Source organism: Astatotilapia calliptera, chromosome 9, assembly GCF_964374335.1.
Source record: "Astatotilapia calliptera chromosome 9, fAstCal68.1, whole genome shotgun sequence".
Taxonomy (NCBI): Eukaryota; Metazoa; Chordata; class Actinopteri; order Cichliformes; family Cichlidae; genus Astatotilapia; species Astatotilapia calliptera.
Genome location: NC_137430.1, coordinates 34,651,976 through 34,669,809, shown reverse-complemented (window position 1 = coordinate 34,669,809; position 17,834 = coordinate 34,651,976). Strand labels below are relative to the sequence as shown.

Genomic DNA, 17,834 nt, shown 5'->3' with positions numbered 1-17,834 from the left:
GAGGAGCAGCAGCTCTGCTCTGAGCTTCTCCTGAATGACCGTCGCCCTCTGTAGTGGAGAGCCCAGAGTTGGGCAGCCTACAAGAACAAAGAACCACAGCATGTTGTCCAGGCTGAGGATACTGGGGCTCTGCTCTGGAGATAGGTGATGTGGTTTGGTTGGAGGTCTGACCTCAGTCACAGTGACTCATGTGGGTCTGGGATCCTGGCGACCACAGAAGGGGCCGTAGGGGTCCAGAGGTTTGTGGGGGGGCGGGTCAAGGGGAACGATTCGGTCCAATCTCAAAGACGATGCTTTCACCGAGCAGCTCCATGAAGGAGACGGATCACTCCTGTGCTATCTGCTGAAAGTGACAGAGTGGGAGGACTTCCTGTCAGGTCACCGAGTGTACGACCTGTCCTCTGCTGTGGGATGAAGTCGCACCATTATCCAGTGAAGCGGCCCGTAAACATCACAGCTGAGGAACAATCAGACTTCCTGTTTGCTCCTCAGCATGAATCAGTGAAGCTGCAGGATCACCTGCTGCCCTCACAGCTGCTTCATGTGCAGGTGAGTGCTGCCACCTGCTGGACCGTCTCACCACCAAACAGCACAGAACCTTTCAAATCTCTCATTTCTAACAGCGTCTCATCTAAAACCAGCCCGATTCTGTCTGATGTTTAACTCCTGCTGCTTCTCATCAGCTGATGCAGTGTCCAGTGTATTACGTACAGCTGCTAAACTCTTCATTAAACTCACAGTCCAGCTGTTCTGACATTTACAGTAAATTATATAGAATAGAATCAGAGTCAATGGGCGGGGCTTAACCCACATTTTAGCCGTCACTGACAGGATGGCGGTGCAGACAGGAAATGACCGTTCGTCTTCAGCATCCCGCCTCCATTTGGTCCGAACCACAGGAGCGTGTCATGGGTCAAAGTCTGGGCTCATGTTTCTCATTTATGAATATCTGTACGAGTCTGGCTTCAGACAGCGCCCTCTGTTGGCAGTTAGAAGCACAGGGTCAGTCTCGTCCTGAACGAGTGAAAGCTGGAGGATCCTGTTACTCTGGTCTGTTTGTTGGAGTTCAGGTTTCCAGGCCTGGAGTCCTGCGTTAATATAAAACCTCTGGCAGAACAGCTGGATGAACTCCGGTGTACACAGGTGTTCATAGACAGCTACACCTTTCTTACCTCAAAGCACACCGAGTGCTGCACAACATTCAATATTTACTGTTATTTACATTTATTTAGGTTATTGCAGTGGTGCTGTGTTATTGTGTTGCTCTTGTTTTTCTCTCAACAGGTAACCAAGGAAATTTGTTTTCTTTTTTTAGTGTCCTCTCTCACTGTCCCTCTTCCTGTCTTTCTTCCCCTCCCTTTTTTCTCCCTCACTCACGTCTGTCCCATCTGTGATAACTTGAAATGAAATAAATAAATAAATGAATAATAAAGGTCAATCAAATGGACCAATACGACAAGGCCGTGATGAAGTAAATCCGTTGGGCGTCTTTGTTGACCTTCACAGATCAACTCTGACGGCTAAAGAACCAAACAGGCAAAAACAAAGACGTTTGATTTAAAGAATAAAGGGTAGAGAAAATTATGACTGTCAGACAGATTTGATATTTTCGTAGATTATAAAGTGTCCTTTATAACACAAACACAGACTGAATATTTACAGAGAAGACGACCTCATCGAGTGATTGTGAATTTATTGGACAAACAGACGTCGGAGAACGCTGAGCAGCAGTTAGAGTGTTTAAGGCACTTTACCAGCAGTGAGCACACTGAAAGCATCACGGTGTGAAAACTGAAGCTCAGACTCACACGGACTCCTAAAGCATCAGCTGAGGACAGAAGCTCTGTGAGCTTTAAGCCTGCGTTTCATTCACTGAGACCTGCTGCCACAGCCTCAGAGCCTCTGCACCTCCCTACCCCGCCCACCAGGTGGCGCTCACACTACAGATTGGTCACGAAACATCTTACAGTCTGCTCTAAGTCACTCTACAACATTTACAATTAATAACCATCATCTTCATCATACACGCCTCCTCTTCCTCAGAGCTTGGCCTTGGCCTGGAAGAAGCTCATGACGGCGTTGAAACACTCGTCTGACATCCAGCGCTCCATCAGGCGCTCCACCTCGGCGTCGTTCACGGCGTGCAGGCGCTCCTTCTCCACCGAGCGGATCAGCTGTTTGGACAGAGCCAGAGACTGAAAGAGGGGCGGAGACAGAGAGGTCAGAGGTCAGATTAAGCTGATTCGGGGCCTGGACTCGTTTCCCTGCAGACACAGCCGTCAGCATCACTCTGAAGTCCTTCATACACAGAGACCAGTTTCACCTCAGAGCTAACAGGACAGTAAGTATTCAGTTCAGTTTTATTTATATAGCGCCAAATCACAACAAAAGTCGCCTCAAGGCGCTTCATAGGTACAGAGAAAAGCCCAACAATCATATGACCCCCTATGAGCAGCACTTTGGCGACAGTGGGAAGGAAAAACTCCCTTTTAACAGGAAGAAACCTCCGGCAGAACCAGGCTCAGGGAGGGGCGGGGCCATCTGCTGTGATTGGTTGGGGTGAGAGAAGAAGACAGGATAAAGACATGCTGTGGGAGACTGTAAAGCAGTAGAGTACTCGAGTAAGTCTGTGTGTGATTACGTTGCGGGGCAGCTTGGCGTAGGCCTTCAGCCGAGTCCAGACCTCCGACTGGAAGCTGCTGTCGGGGAAAACCTCGGTGACCAGGCCGAGCTCACAGGCCTGAACCGCCGTCAGCTTCTTGTTGAACAGCAGCATCTCGCTGGCCTGAAGACAGGAGACAGTCAGAGAGCTCATGTCCTCTATGTCCAACCAGCAGATACTCATGTCACAGCAGTGTTACCATGGTTACAGTCATGTTTACTAACTGTGATGGTTTTAGGTCCGATGGTTTAAATGCTGTAAAATGTAACTAAAAATGAGGCAGCTTGAAATCAAAGAGATGAACTCAGTGTTTTCCTTTCATGTCATCCACAGAGGAACACTGTCACCGTACGACCTCACACATACACACAGAACGAAAGGAAACGTCAGTCCTAACAGCTGCCTGCAGTGTGCACAGGTTACCAGCAGGGGGCAGCGTTCATATGAGCACTGCCTCTGTGACAGTGTGTGTGTACCTTAGCAGCACCCATGAGTTTAGGGAAGGTGTAGGAGGAGCATCCCTCGGCGCTCTGACCCAGCTGACTGAACGGAGTGTGGAAGGTGGCCTGAGACACACAGAGGCACAGCGTCACCACCTGGAGCAGGTCGCTGTCACGTGACCTGAAAAGGTGTCTTTCATGGAAACTGGACGTTAAATTGTTCATTAACAATAACAATGAAGCTCTGCATCAACACCCAGCATCAGATAAATGAGGATAACACAGGGCTCTTATTTTTACTCACTGAAACCAGGAAAAACATTAAATAAAAGGTTTTCTCGTAACTCTTTTTAGTTTAATTACGTGTAGTTTCCCTTTTAAACTGAGATCTGCTGTCCTATACCTGAGTCAAGACACATATCAATCATATCCTGATGCACGCTCGACCGTCCAGGTAAGTAAATCTCCAAAAGTTGATTCTGTTCATCTGGACGTGTTCAGTGGGAGAAACGTTTCGTCATCATCCAGGCGACGTCTTCAGTCTCAGCTGACTGCAGGTTTGCAGCCCACTGAAGGAACAATGGGCTGGGAGGTCAGTTCACTGATCATGGAAGCCTACATCCACATGAACAGACTCCAGAGAAATACAGATAGGAAATGGGAGCAATTGTGGGAGTCAGTAGGAGGGGGGAGGGCACGGTCAGATGATCGTGTCTCACAACAGTTATGCATAGTTAGTGTAAGAAAATGGCTGTTGTGCATTTCTAATGGCACTGGCCAAGAAATCACAGCAGCGTCTCTTCTTTCTCCGCAAACTAAGAAGAGCAGGAGCACCAGCCCCCATCATGTACACTTTCTACAGAGGCACCATCGAGAGCATCCTGTCGAGCTGCATCACTGTGTGGTTTGGAGCCTGCAATGCGTCCTGTCATAGAACCCTCCAACGCATAGTGAGAGCTGCAGAGAGGATCATTGGTGTCTCTCTCCCCTCCCTCCAGGACATTTACAGCACCCGTCTCACTAAAAAAGCCCTTTGCATAGCGGCTGATCCCACGCACCCAATGCAAAGCTTCTTCAAGCTGCTGCCGTCAGGGAGGAGACTGCGGAGTCTCCAGGCCAGGACCAGCAGACTGAAGGACAGCTTCATCCATCAGGCTGTCAGGAAGCTAAACTCCCTCCCGATTCTGCCCCCCTCTCTCCTCCACGGTCTCACTGAACTCTGTCACACACACACACACACACACACACACACACACACACACACACACACACACACACACACACACACACACACACTCTCTGACTCACTCACTGGCCTGCACCAGTTACCAGTCACTTTGTGGAGCATTGGACTGCCATTACCTCATAAGACTTTGTTGTTACACTATCTCTTACCGCATACTACTAAATCTCCATTTGCACTATCTGCCTATTTGCACCACTCTGCCTCCTTACTTGAATATTGTATATTGTATATTGCATAGCTTTTTTTTGTTATACGTAAAATTGTATTGTATTTATTTAAATTTTTACTTTTTAATTATTTTATTTGCATTTTTTAATCACTAGGGTTTGAGAGTAACGAAATTTCTATTCTCTGTATGTCCTGTACATGTGGCAGAATTGACAAATAAAGTTGACTTGACTTGACTTTCAGCAAAAACCCTGTAGGTGATGGAGGGAGATGGTGTTTGCAGCACTGATAATCATGCTGCGCTGCAGCGCAGTCAGAATAAACACGCACAGCAGGTCCAGCTGTGACCACAGAGGCAAGATCATCATCCAGGTGAGGAAACACACCTGAGTCTGCACTCAAACATCCTGAGCCTACGAGTCAAAGGTTTCATCATCATCATGTGACGTCTTCTCTGTGTGTGTGTGTGTGTGTGTGTGTGTGTGTGTGTGTGTGTGTGTGTGTGTGTGTGCACCCTCTCTGTGGCGTAGACCAGGTCAAAGAGGCCCAGCACAGTGACAGACACGCCCACAGCCGGTCCGTTCACCACGGCAACCAGCGGCTTGGGGAAGTCTATGTAAGCGTTCACGTACTTCCTGCAGAGAGACAGAGGAGAGCTCAGGGTTTCAGGTTTGGCACCAAAGAAAACATCCTGACTGTGCGAGGCGGGAATGATTCAGGCTGATCTCTCCTTCAGGTCAGTTTGAGGTTCAGAGGTCAACAAGGAGACGACCTCACATGATGCAGATGACGGCGTGCATGCAGAGCCACTGTGATCCACGCTATACTTAAGGACATGAATACTTTGGTACTTTTACTCGAGTACAGTGGGTTTCCTGCTGCTTCCATCATGAACACTCACCTGAGCAGATCTGCACCCCGTCTGGCCATCTCCTCCACCCCGTTCTCCGGGATTTTGGTGAAGTTGGTGAGGTCGTTTCCACTGCAGTAGAAATCGCCGGCGCCTGAAACGTGAGAACGAAGAGAACACGCGTTCACTTCAACACGAGCCTGAAGGTTTCAGTCGGAGTTTAGTCCCAGCGAGGACGGACCGCCGCGTTTCCTCAGACTCATTCTCACCACGAACAGCAACAATCATTCATGATGTTCAGTAACATCTGCAGGCCTGATGATGAACCAGAAACGTTCACACAGCAGCACAACTTTATTCATTTGACTCTTCTTCCTGTCAGTGGTTTGTTCTGGAAGCTCACAGGACCTGACACACAGCCCTGTGTGTGTGTGTACCTGTAACGACGGTGATGACAGAGTCGTCCGTGGCCGCCTGCTCCAGAGCGGCGATGATCTCGTTGTACATCTGACAGGAAACACAGATATAAGAAGAAAAGCAGGTGTACATGTTTTTGTTTCAGAGTAGCTTCAGTCTGAAGCGTGGCTGACCTCGGTCGTGATGGCGTTCTTCTTGGCCGGTCGGTTCAGTTTGATGGTGGTGATGTCATCCTCCTTGGTGACCAACAGCGTCTCGTAGGTCGCACCGCTCCCAGCTGGCTGTGCGCTCACCTGGGCGGAGCTTCCAGTCTCTTCCTCCACCAGGGAGCCAATCAGGTCGCAGTACTTCTGTCGGGCTTCATCCTAACAGATTCAAACCAAAGAGGAAAGAACACAGCAGAGCGGCCTGTTAGCATCAAGAAGCTAAAGGAGGAGCAGATCTGTGAGCTCCGAGCGCAGCGACGCTCTTTCAGGAAAGAGCGTTAACCTGAAGTCCCGAGAGAATAAAAGACTTCCTACAGACAGCTGAGCAACGACCCTTCATCATTTATCTCCCTGCTGTGTTTGTACCTGTGAGATGGAGCCCAGAGACTTCCACGCGTCCCACTTGGCCTTGTTGACAAAGTCCAGCATGCCGGGTTTGGGAGCGTTGCAGGGACCCTGGGTGGCCTGAGCGAGGAGGAAAAGGAGGAAGAGGAGCAGGTGAACTTATACTGAAGTCCTTCATGAACCCACACACCAGGACTTTTACACCGGGGCAGAGTTTTGAGCATCTCTGTCATATGTGTCGAGCTCGGCTTCATGTTAGCACTCCGACGAGACGAAGTCAAGTCAACTTTATTTGTCAATTCTGCCACATGTACAGGACATACAGAAAATAGAAATTCCGTTACTCTCAAACCCTAGTGATTAGAAAATGCAAATAAAATAATTAAAAAAATTTAAATAAATACAATACAATTTTACGTATAACAAAAAAAAGCTATGCAATATACAATATACAATATTCAAGTAAGGAGGCAGAGTAGTGCAAATAGGCAGATAGTGCAAATGGAGATTTAGTAATGTACGGTATGAGATAGTGTAACAACAAAGTCTTATGAGGTAGTGGCAGTCCAATGCTCCACAAAGTGACTGGTAACTGGTGCAGGCCAGTGAGTGAGTCAGAGAGTGTGTGTGTGTGTGTGTGTGTGTGTGTGTGTGTGTGTCTGTGTGTGTGTGTCTGTGTGTGTGTGTGTGTGTGTGTGTGTGTGTGTGTGTGTGTGTGTGTGTGTGTGTATGTGACAGAGTTCAGTGAGACCATGGAGGGGAGAGGGGGCAGAATCGGGAGGGAGTTAAGCTTCCTGACAGCCTGATGGATGAAGCTGTCCTTCAGCCTGCTGGTCCTGGCCTGGAGACTCCGCAGTCTCCTCCCCGACGGCAGCAGCTTGAAGAAGCTTTGCATTGGGTGCGTGGGATCAGCCGCTATGCAAAGGGCTTTTTTAGTGAGACGGGTGCTGTAAATGTCCTGGAGGGAGGGGAGAGAGACACCAATGATCCTCTCTGCAGCTCTCACTATGCGTTGGAGGGTTCTATGACAGGACGCATTGCAGGCTCCAAACCACACAGTGATGCAGCTCGACAGGATGCTCTCGATGGTGCCTCTGTAGAAAGTGTACATGATGGGGGCTGGTGCTCCTGCTCTTCTTAGTTTGCGGAGAAAGCAGCTGTTAGCGGCACACGCAAGACTCCAGCCAATGACAGGAGATCAGCACGCTCCCACATCTGAACGCTGAGCACAGTTTTACTCACGTCTCAAACCGGGACGACAGGTTGCTGAAGAAGGAGCAGAAGCAGCTGCTGACCCCACAGCTGACCCCACAGCTGGCCTCTCAGCTGACCCCACAGCTGGCCCCACAGCTGGCCCCACAGCTGGCGTAAGAATCTGGCAGGTGGCAGCAGTGAAGCTCAGTAACAAGATGGAGCGACTTATATTTTCCTTCACTACCAAATCTAATCAGTCCCCCAGTAACACCAATTAAATTAGTTTTTTTACACTGAGGTTACTGAAAATTAGACTCAGTTTTATGAAGTTTTCATAAGTATCATTTTTTTAAGCCAATACTTTTTTTTAAAGGAGGACATGATTTTTTTTTTTTTTTTTAAAAAGGTTTGACAAATCTGGATTAACCAATTAAAAACCTGCTTTGAAAAGCTCCACGTGAGAAATTTCCAGAACACCAAATGTCTGAATGTGGAACATGTGGAACATCTAGAACGTGTGGAACATCTAGAACGTGTGGAACGTGTGGAACATCTAGAACGTGTGGAACGTGTGGAACATCTAGAACGTGTGGAACATCTAGAACGTGTGGAACATCTAGAACGTGTGGAACATCTAGAACGTGTGGAACATCTAGAACGTGTGGAACGTGTGGAACATCTAGAACGTGTGGAACGTGTGGAACATCTAGAACGTGTGGAACATCTAGAACGTGTGGAACATCTAGAACGTGTGGAACGTCTAGAACGTGTGGAACGTCTAGAACGTGTGGAACGTGTGGAACATCTAGAACGTGTGGAACATCTAGAACGTGTGGGGAACTGGCACCTGTTTGAAGAGAGCGTAGATCTTCAGTTTGACCTCGTTGCCCGGGTCGTCCTTCAGCGTCGACAGTTTGCTCTTCGCCTGCTCAAACTGCTCCACTGTCACACCTGAAAACACGCAATGACATCATCACCAAGAGTCCTCGATCATCATCATCATCAGTACATGTGCTGTTTGAGCTCCTCAGAGAACTTACTGTGAGATTCTAAAATCCCAGCAGAAATAAACATGATACAAACCTGTTCTGGGCTCTGTCCTCTCCGTCCCCATAATAACACCTGTTTATAACTCACTGTGCTTTGAAGGCTCTCCTGCTGCTGTGAACATCATGGATGATGATGATGATGATGATGATACTCACCCATCATGGGAGACGCTGTGGTGTGAAACTTCAGGCTGGGAATGTTGGATCGGACTGAGCTGGAAACAGAAGCACACACAGTGTTTACAGAGCCAATCATGACTAACCTGACTCACACTTTCACTACAGCTTCACCCAAACAGGCGCAGCTCAGTGATGAAGACTATTGCTGTGGCTTCTTCGTCATTTAAGAGCAGAACCTCCATCTTCAGTGTGAATATGAGCTATAACATGCTAGCCCACCTGTCTGCTCACCTGTGACTAGGGTTGCCAACTGTCCCTTAAAAAACGGAATCGTCCCGTATTGAGCTAATAAGGGACGCACTTTGTCCCGTAATACAGTGAGAATCAAAAGTAGTCTATAAATGTTAATGGAATTAATGCTTTGTTTGAAAACATAATTCCCAGCCCCTCTCCTGCTTTGTGACCAATGAGCTGACAGCACACTTATGACAATTCGAGTATGACAATTCAGATTACCGCTCATCTCATTGGTCGAGGAAAGGTCGCTTACGGAGAAAATACCGGAAGACAACAGATGACCACAACAAGAAGCATGGCCGACAGGGAAACAAACGCCGACACTGCGGTGCAAGTCTCGGACGACGGTACACCTAAAGCTGGGCAAACACTGTGCGATTTTTTCAGTCACGTTATTCAGCTCCTGCTCAAACTGCACGATTGACTCGCAGGGGTTAGAAGTTGGTAGGTCACGATGCTCTGATGCGACCTGAGTCAGGGCTCGCAAAATCGCTAGCCCGACGTCCCGGGGCTAGCGATTTTTCCAGTCGGGCTACCAAAACCTCTCTCTGCTCTGCCCGTCAGGCTATTGTAGGAAGGAAAAATATATGTCAATGCTTTTGCATTCTTTCGGAAATGTAGCTGGGTAATTATGTCATTGGCATCGGTGAGTAGGGCTGCCACGATTAGTCGACTAGTCACGATTACGTCGACTATCAAAATCGTCGACGCCTAATTTAATAGTCGACACATCGTTTAAATGCCGTAAAATCCTGAAAGGTGCAGGAATAACAGTATGATTTAAGAGTGTAATACTTAAATCCAGTGTAGACTGAAACAGAAGATGGCGGAAATGCACCTACAAGGATACCGTTAAACGCCAAAGATGAAGAAGAAGAAGAAGCAGCAGTCTCCGTTATCATGGCTACTCGGCAACGGAACTCGAAAGTCTGGGAGCATTTTGACCAAACAAAAGAAAAGAAGGTCCAATGCAAAATCTGCAAAATGGAACTTGCCTTCCATGGCAGTACAACGGCGATGCACGAGCATCTAAAAAGGAAGCACGTCGTGGCATCCGACGTCGAAGTGGTACAGTCGTCTCGGTAAGCTAATTGGCTAGTTAGCTGCTAACATTATTATAAACAGCAAGCTGCTAATTATTTGTGCTGTCAGTGTTAATCTCGTTAGTATGATGTTAACGCCATAACCGCATTAACACGGCAAATCCCCGTTAGTCAGTGCCATGCAGCCCTCGCACCGCGTTTTTGCGCTAACGGGGATTTGCCGCCTTAACATCGTATTGACGAGATTAACGCTGAGAGCACTACTTATTATTGCTTATGTTAATAGCTGTTAACATTACAGGACTGCTAAAAAAATACGTTCGTCTTCAATGGACGACTTTGTCACCAAGCCAACAACATGTACACCTCGGCAAGCAGATGTCCTGACTGAATCAATCTTGAACATGTTGGTGACGGACATGAGACCCCTGTCTATGGTTGATGATCAAGGTTTCAAAGAGATGATCAAGCAGTTCAACCCACATTACCATGATAACTACCTACCAGGCCGATCCCACTTCACCAAATTGATGGAAAAGAAATATGATGCTGCCTTTGAGAAGGTTGGTCTCTCTTTCTCTCCACTCTCTCACACCACAAACACAAAATAGCAATTTGTATTAGAATTTAATAAATTTCATGATGAAATAATATAGAGCTTGCTGACTGAGGAACCAATAAATTAATCTTGGTTAAAGCATGTAATGGAAAGTTGTTGTTTTTTTTTTTACTGATATGTTGAATGTTTATTGTTTAACATACGTAAGTGTATTTGATGTAACTGAATTATTCAATTGGTAAATTCAAATCTTAATGCATAAACTGACAAGCATTATTAATAATGAAAAAATATACTGTAATATATTTCCCTAATGCTTACTATTGTTCCAAATCATCTCATATCTTTAGGTAAAGCAGACCCTTGGTGGTGTCAAAGGTTTCTTCACCCTGACTGCTGATGTCTGGACCAGTCGTGCAACAGAGGCCTACCTTGGTGTGTCTTGCCATTTCCTGAGTGAAGATTGGAAGATGAAGAGCTTCATCCTTGATACCATGCCTCTTGAGGAGAGGCATACTGGTGCCAATATAATGACATGGATGGAAGAGGTGCTAACAAAGTTTGACATCTTGCCTGCCAAAATAAAAGCAGTAGTACATGACAGTGGTTCCAATATGGTGGCAGCAATGCGACTGCTTGAAGAAAAACATGGATGGGCCTCTATCCGCTGTGCTGGACACACACTCCAGCTCATAGTCAATACTGCTCTCAAAGAAACCACCATCAGCAGAGCACTAGGTGCTGCTAGGCAGCTAGTGGAGCACTTTAAGAGAAGCGAGCTGGCTAGTACAAGACTAAAAATGAAACAGGAGCAAATGAATGTGAAGAAAAATACACTGATCCAAGATGTCAGTACAAGATGGAATAGTACATTCCACATGATAGAAAGACTCCTCGAACAGCGCTGGCCTCTCACTGCCACTCTTTCAGATCCCGAGGTAACGCCAAGGGGGAAACACTACTTTGACTTGAAGCCAGAGCAGTGGGTGCTGCTTGAAGAACTGAAGCAAGGTTTGGCACCTTTTGAGACTGCTACTGTTTACCTTAGTGGACAGAAGTACACAACGGTTTCAGGTCTTCCACAGGTGGTCAAAGGGCTGACACGGGCTGTACACCAAAGCCAACTGGAGACGAGCTCAGGAAAATCTTTCATTGCCAGTGCAGAAAAAGGCATAACACAGAGATGGGGGAGTATATGTACTTTCTCAGCAGACAAAGAAAACTCTGTTATTCTCGCAGCTGCCTTGGACCCCAGATACAGAAAGTTGAAGTTTTTGGCTCCTGAAGATGTCATCAGAGTGCAGGGGACTGTTGAAGTGCTTGCTGTCAAAGAAGCAAATGCTGGGACACATGAGCATGCAAAAGTGCAGACAGCCAATGGTTCAGGTAGAACTGAAAAGACTGCTCTGGACAACCTCTTTGAGTCTGACACAGACAGTCAGGGTGACAATGAGGAAGAAGCATCTAAGGAGGACCAAGATGTCCAAGTTGTGAGAAGTGAAGTTCAGCTGTACTTTAAAGAAGCCACAGTTTCTAAAAAGGATGATCCTCTTAAATGGTGGAGCGAAAATGAGGGACGTTTCCCCACACTATCAAAGCTAGCTAAATCTTTTCTGTGCATTCCTGCAACCTCCACCCCATCGGAGCGGATCTTCTCCACAGCAGGGAACATCTGCTCTCAAAAGAGAGCAAGCCTTTCTGCAGAACATGTAGAAAAGCTAACTTTCCTGGCTATGAACAATAATCTCGTGTAGATTGCTATACTGACTATATAGTCCCAAAGTTCAATATAGTTGTGAGGACTGAGCACAAAATGCTATTTTGTTATATTTGTTTTCGGGTGGCTTCAAACTTGAAATTTCATTAAAAGTTTAATAAACTATCATCTTGTCTTTATTTTTAGTTTCACATACCTTAAACACTTAAAGCTGTAAGCTAATGATAGTTATATAAGAGCAGATGCTGCTGCTGCAATAATCTGTACGTTTTACGTCCAATGGATGCATAATCTGATTAGTCGACTAATCGCAAGAATAATCGGTGACTAGTCGACTATCAAAATAATCGTTTGTGGCAGCCCTATCGGTGAGCCACTGTCAACATGTGACATATTGAAATCGCGTTTGAATTTGCGCTTGTTTTTTTGCTTTCACTTTGCAATCGCGCGAACTGTGTATAGAGAGCGACAGCACTGATCTGTGAGTGATGATAATTTGTGCACCAATTCCTCTGACATCGTCTTATTAATCGTTAGCTTACTACGCAAACATGACAAGTGAAATCTCCCGCAGCTTAAACATGTGAGAGGTTGATCGCGCAGAGAATCGCTGAGCTTATGTGAGTGCGTGTGTAAAAGCAGCAGGATATATATTTTAGTTCTGCTGAGCCAAATAAGACAGGTCAGGGTGAAGAAGTGACAGCCAAAGAAAAGCTTACCACAAAACGGAGAAGTTATGACAAATCAGACTATAAGGCAAAAAGAAAGCTTTACAAATGTCAGAAGGAGTCCGAACCACAAAAGAAGCGCGTATTCTCGGAAAAGTGGTTGCAGGAGGTGAGCTGGCTTCAAACAAATGATGAACACACAGATGTGGTGCGGAATGTGCCGTGAAAATCCCACTCTAGCGGACAAAAACAGCTTTTTATATGGACGCAAACGCGCACTGCAACTTCTTATCTGGTGCGTCTTTTATTTTGACAGCGAATGCGCACATGCGGACCACTTATATGCAGCCATGTAAATAACATAATGTTCTGCCGGGTGTGTTGTTGGTTTTCTCTCGATTTCTGAGTCGACAAGCGCCTTTGTTACTGGGACCAGTCATTTTAAGAAAGGCCCCCATTAGAAGCCATGAGAAATGCAAGAAATGCATTATTGCTCAGTCTGCAATATCTTTCCCAGAACAAACACCAATTGCAAATAATATACTAAAAATAAACCTGAAAAATCTGTTTAGAACAGCTACTATGTTGCAAAGAGTGAACTACCACTGGCAAAATTTAGCAGTCTTTGCAAACTTCAAAAAGCAAACGGCCTCGATCTTGGTTCCACTCGTCTCTTACCCGCGACTTCAGTGGAAATTTCAAATTCAGGATCTGACACAGACTGATTCATGTCCTACACAGTTCTTACAAGTTCATAGAAACTTCTGTTCAATTAGAACCAAGTATTTGAGTTGATGATTGTAATTTTTATACAATGTTGTAATTTGTGTTTCAACAATTTTTTGATTAATGTTTTGTTTCCTTTACAATATTATACTTTAATGTATAATATTGTAAAGGAAACAAAACATCAACCAAAAAATTGCTCTCTTTTTTATTCGGGCTACTTAAATTTATTTTGGGCTACCAAAAACTGAAGAGTCCCTGCCCGAAGGGCTACCAGGGATTTTGAAATTTTGCGAGCCCTGTGAGAGCTCACACTGTGCCTCCATAAAATTAAGGTTATAACAGAAAATCTGTCGCTCGCTCTCTCTGTCTTTCACTCACACAGACACACCACCACCATCAACTTTGCTAAATTGCTAATGAAAAACATGATCAGGCAGCTGTGATTGAGCAGCAGTGTAAATCCAACTATTTTCACGGTTGTTGTGGTCGTGATAATTTTGTGATGCCACATCGAAAAGGCTCGGATGAGCCAAAGTTCTACAAGTTGTGCCTCCATCGCTTGTGTCCAGATCACACGCTGCACAGCTGTGCTGCTGCGTCTTTTTCACCGACGTTTACGTGTTTGCGCATGAGCAGTGTGAGCGGCTGTGGTGAGACCCTCACGAGCGATTGATGATCGGGAGCTGGTCGTGAGGTGTTAATCGCTTCTCGTTACCCCACGTATACTACACGACGCACGATGAAGGCCAAAATCGGGCCGATCACCAAATCGGTCGCACGACTCAAAAATCGTCTCAAAATGGGCCTAAAATCGCACAGTGTGAGCCCAGCATAAGCCCAGCATCAGAGCAGCAATGTTTGTTCCCCTCAGAGAAAGAAAAAAAGGAGGATTGGGAAAAGGAAAACACCTGGCTGGGAAAGTGCACGATAACACCTATAAAGCGCACTGCACTGTGTGCCGGCGCACTTTTCCCATAGGCATGCTTCTAGTGGTGGCACATGAAGAACATGAGGGGCGTGACAGCTCGGGGAACCCTTAACCAATTTGTTGTCCACCAGGCCACGGCAGAAGCAGATATGGTATGTAAACACTGGTTTGTTGTTTAAACCCTCTGGTTAAGGTTAATATGGGCATGTGCAGTGAATATCAGCGCTATGTGGCCAGAAGTGTGATAATTTATTTTGTGTAATAAACAACTGCAAGGATGGATGATTACAACAAATTGATGACTAATACATAAAAGTAATACATAGATGAATAATGATGATGAGTTAAGATGTGTAATCATGGGAACAAGCGGGTTTACAAACAGGAGCAGCTGATTAGCATTAGAAAAGCTGAAATAATACCTCAGCTGAAGCCAACTGTACTAAATGCACTAAATGTGCACAGTTACAAGAATATTTTTGTTCTATTGCTTTCTATTAATTTATATAATTTTAAGTTAAGCAGGACAGAGTTCTTTTAAAGAAAGATTTACTTATATTCTCAAAAGTTAAGCATGACAGGCTTCTGTTTAAGAAAGAGACCTGTTTTACTGTGTTAATGTTGTCATTTTGAGCTAAAAATAAATGGCTAAATGATCATTTGTTTCCCATACGGTCATATCACAAAGAATATGCATCTGCTTAAATCAACTTCAAGTCAAATGGTTAAAAAATAATTTCACACACAAAAAAAAGAGCTACCACACTGGGAAGGGTGAAGACAACTGGGTCGCCCGGCCCTGGCCACGAGGTGTCCCTTATTTATCTTTCAGGGAGTTGGCAACCCTAACTGTGACCCGGGGCCCGTTCTTCGTACGTCGCTTACTACATCCAAGATCAAATGACACATCCAAGATCAAATCATCGCGCTAACCGTGAGCTCGCTAATCCGGTTCCCCGAACACACCTGCTGTTGACGATTACTACAGCTGGACGCAGGAATGTGACATCACTGGGTGTCGTAAAAGGGGCTACGCATCGATAGTAGAAACATTGATCGGCAACCCACTGATTGGTCGGCGAAAATGTCGAAGGGGCGTGCTCGGTATTTTCCGGCAGCAGAGCAAGAACTCATGAGTGAGGGATTTCAGGAGTTTCAGAGTTTAATTAAAACGCAAGAGAACACTGCAAAGGCTGCAAAAGCAAGGAGAGAGGGCTGGCAGGAAGTTGCTGACAAATCAAACTCGTAGGTAATTTAATAATAATAATAATAATGGATTGGATTTATATAGCGCTTTCCAAGGCACCCAAAGCGCTTTACGATACCACTATTCATTCACTCCCACATTCACACACTGGTGGAGGCAGCTACGGTTGTAGCCAGGCTGCCATATCGCGCCATCGGCCCCTCTGGCCAACACCAGTAGGCGGTAGGGTAGATCTATCATATGACACTATATTGTCCAATATCATATGGCATTATATTATATTATAATATGTTATATTATATCCCCTTTCACATTAGAGCCACAACAGGACCCACAAGAACATGGGAACAAGTAAAAGTGGAATACAGGAGTATTCTACAGAATGGTAATATTTATCTCTTAGATTGCTTTGCGTCTCTTGGCAAGGTAATACTGGCCTGTAATACTCTGTTAGTTTGTTCATAACAGCAACCAAGAAAAGGGCAGAGGAAAAAAAGACAGGTGGTGGTCCTGCACCCCCTCGTCAACAAGTTGGTTAAGTAAATAATACCCTCACGGGAAAATCGATATCTCTCTATGAGCACACTGTCGCGCTGAGCTAAAGGATCCTGTCTGTCCCGCAATATACGCTGAATTCTGAGGACTCTCCTTATCAATCTTGCACCTTCCGCAATGGGTGGCTCGCGTATACGGACAGGACATGGCTGCGACAGGCTTCCCAAATCCACCTTCGCTTTTATAGCCGTGGTCTCTCATCTTGATTACACGAAGTAATTTACAATTGCTACTCTGAAATATGAATTACATCTGTAATAATCACATACATGTAATAGAATGTTAATAGTTCATTTCCCTTTTTTAGGAAATGACCTGTATGTATCTGTGTGACATCAATAAAAGGATCAAGTGCTGCATTATCTTTAGTTACATTGATAATATTTATTTATGGTGAAACAGTGGTGGAATATCGCTGTTGCTTTCGTATAAATGAAGCGGACATACCTGCGTGGCCGCGATCTAATCCTGTTTACATAAAGTAAGCCTGCTCCCGAGCAGGTTTACGCTTACGGCTCTGTTGCTATGACAGCAAGTCCCGGATGAGCTTCGGGGAACCGACTGATCCAGGATCACGCGAAATCGTCAACAATCTAATCCGGCTAACCTACTTAGCGAGGTACGAAGAACAGGCCCCTGCTCACTGAATGAACAGAGGATGAAGCTGAGCCTCATCTTCAGGTCATGTCTGAATGTGGAGCAAAGGTCGTGGCTAGCTGCAGCCATGCTATATAAGCAGCTAGCTGCTTATATAACAGCTGATATTTCTCCGCTTTGAGCGCGAGCAGCGCACCTGTCAGCTTCAGCCCGTCTCTGTGTGACACCTGAGTCTGACAGGTGTCGTTAGCGGTCAGGTAACCACAGACCCCCGACACTCAGTGCTAACAGCCATGCTAACTGTTAGCTTCCTCCAGACTTTTCTAACTACAGTTAGCATCTAAACTTCTGATTCCGCCTGAAACACCCCGCGGGCCTCACCGGTCATACCTTGTTAATGTGACACGGCGCCAGACAGCGGAGCACCTCAGCGCGACGCCGGCCATTAAAGCGCAGATCCGGGGGGTCCAAGGTTCGGGAGGACGGGCTAAGGCGGTGAAGGGTTAACTAGCGTCGCCACAGTGGAGCTAATCAGCGGCTAACATGTTTACATCGCTGCTCCCGCCCACGCCGTCATCTCCTGTTTTCCCATTGGTTAAAGAGAACTGCTGCATGTCTTCCTCTCTCTCTGTTTCCTGTCAGTCCTGACTGTATAATAATAATAATAATAATAAACTTTATTTATAAAGCACACTTAAAAACCAAGGGTATGCCAAGGTGCTTAACAAGTAAAATAGAGTATATGAGGAGGATAATAGAAATAGGACCAAAGCAAGTACTAAATATGCAAGCAGAAAACTGTCACTAATACATAGGAAAGCAACAGGTACAGAGCAA

At 45.8% G+C, this 17,834-nt stretch overlaps 2 protein-coding genes across 2 annotated transcripts; one reads left to right on the top strand and one right to left on the bottom strand.

Annotated features, from left to right (window-relative positions):
* Positions 1-1,676: 1,676 nt before the first annotated feature.
* On the bottom strand, positions 1,677-17,604 carry eci2 (enoyl-CoA delta isomerase 2). The gene is made up of 11 exons (XM_026180425.2): positions 17,388-17,604; positions 8,734-8,792; positions 8,376-8,479; positions 6,356-6,454; positions 5,957-6,148; positions 5,804-5,873; positions 5,418-5,520; positions 5,031-5,151; positions 3,139-3,228; positions 2,642-2,785; positions 1,677-2,195 (listed from the first exon to the last, which is right to left on the bottom strand). Exons 1-11 carry the CDS (start codon positions 17,441-17,443, stop codon positions 2,040-2,042), a joined length of 1,194 nt encoding a protein of 397 aa, XP_026036210.1. The 5' UTR covers positions 17,444-17,604; the 3' UTR covers positions 1,677-2,039.
* LOC113029531 (E3 SUMO-protein ligase ZBED1-like) lies at positions 10,250-12,479 on the top strand. The gene is made up of 2 exons (XM_026180424.2): positions 10,250-10,600; positions 10,947-12,479. The coding sequence occupies exons 1-2, from the start codon at positions 10,367-10,369 to the stop codon at positions 12,348-12,350; spliced, it is 1,638 nt and encodes a 545-aa protein (XP_026036209.2). The 5' UTR covers positions 10,250-10,366; the 3' UTR covers positions 12,351-12,479.
* Positions 17,605-17,834: the final 230 nt, after the last annotated feature.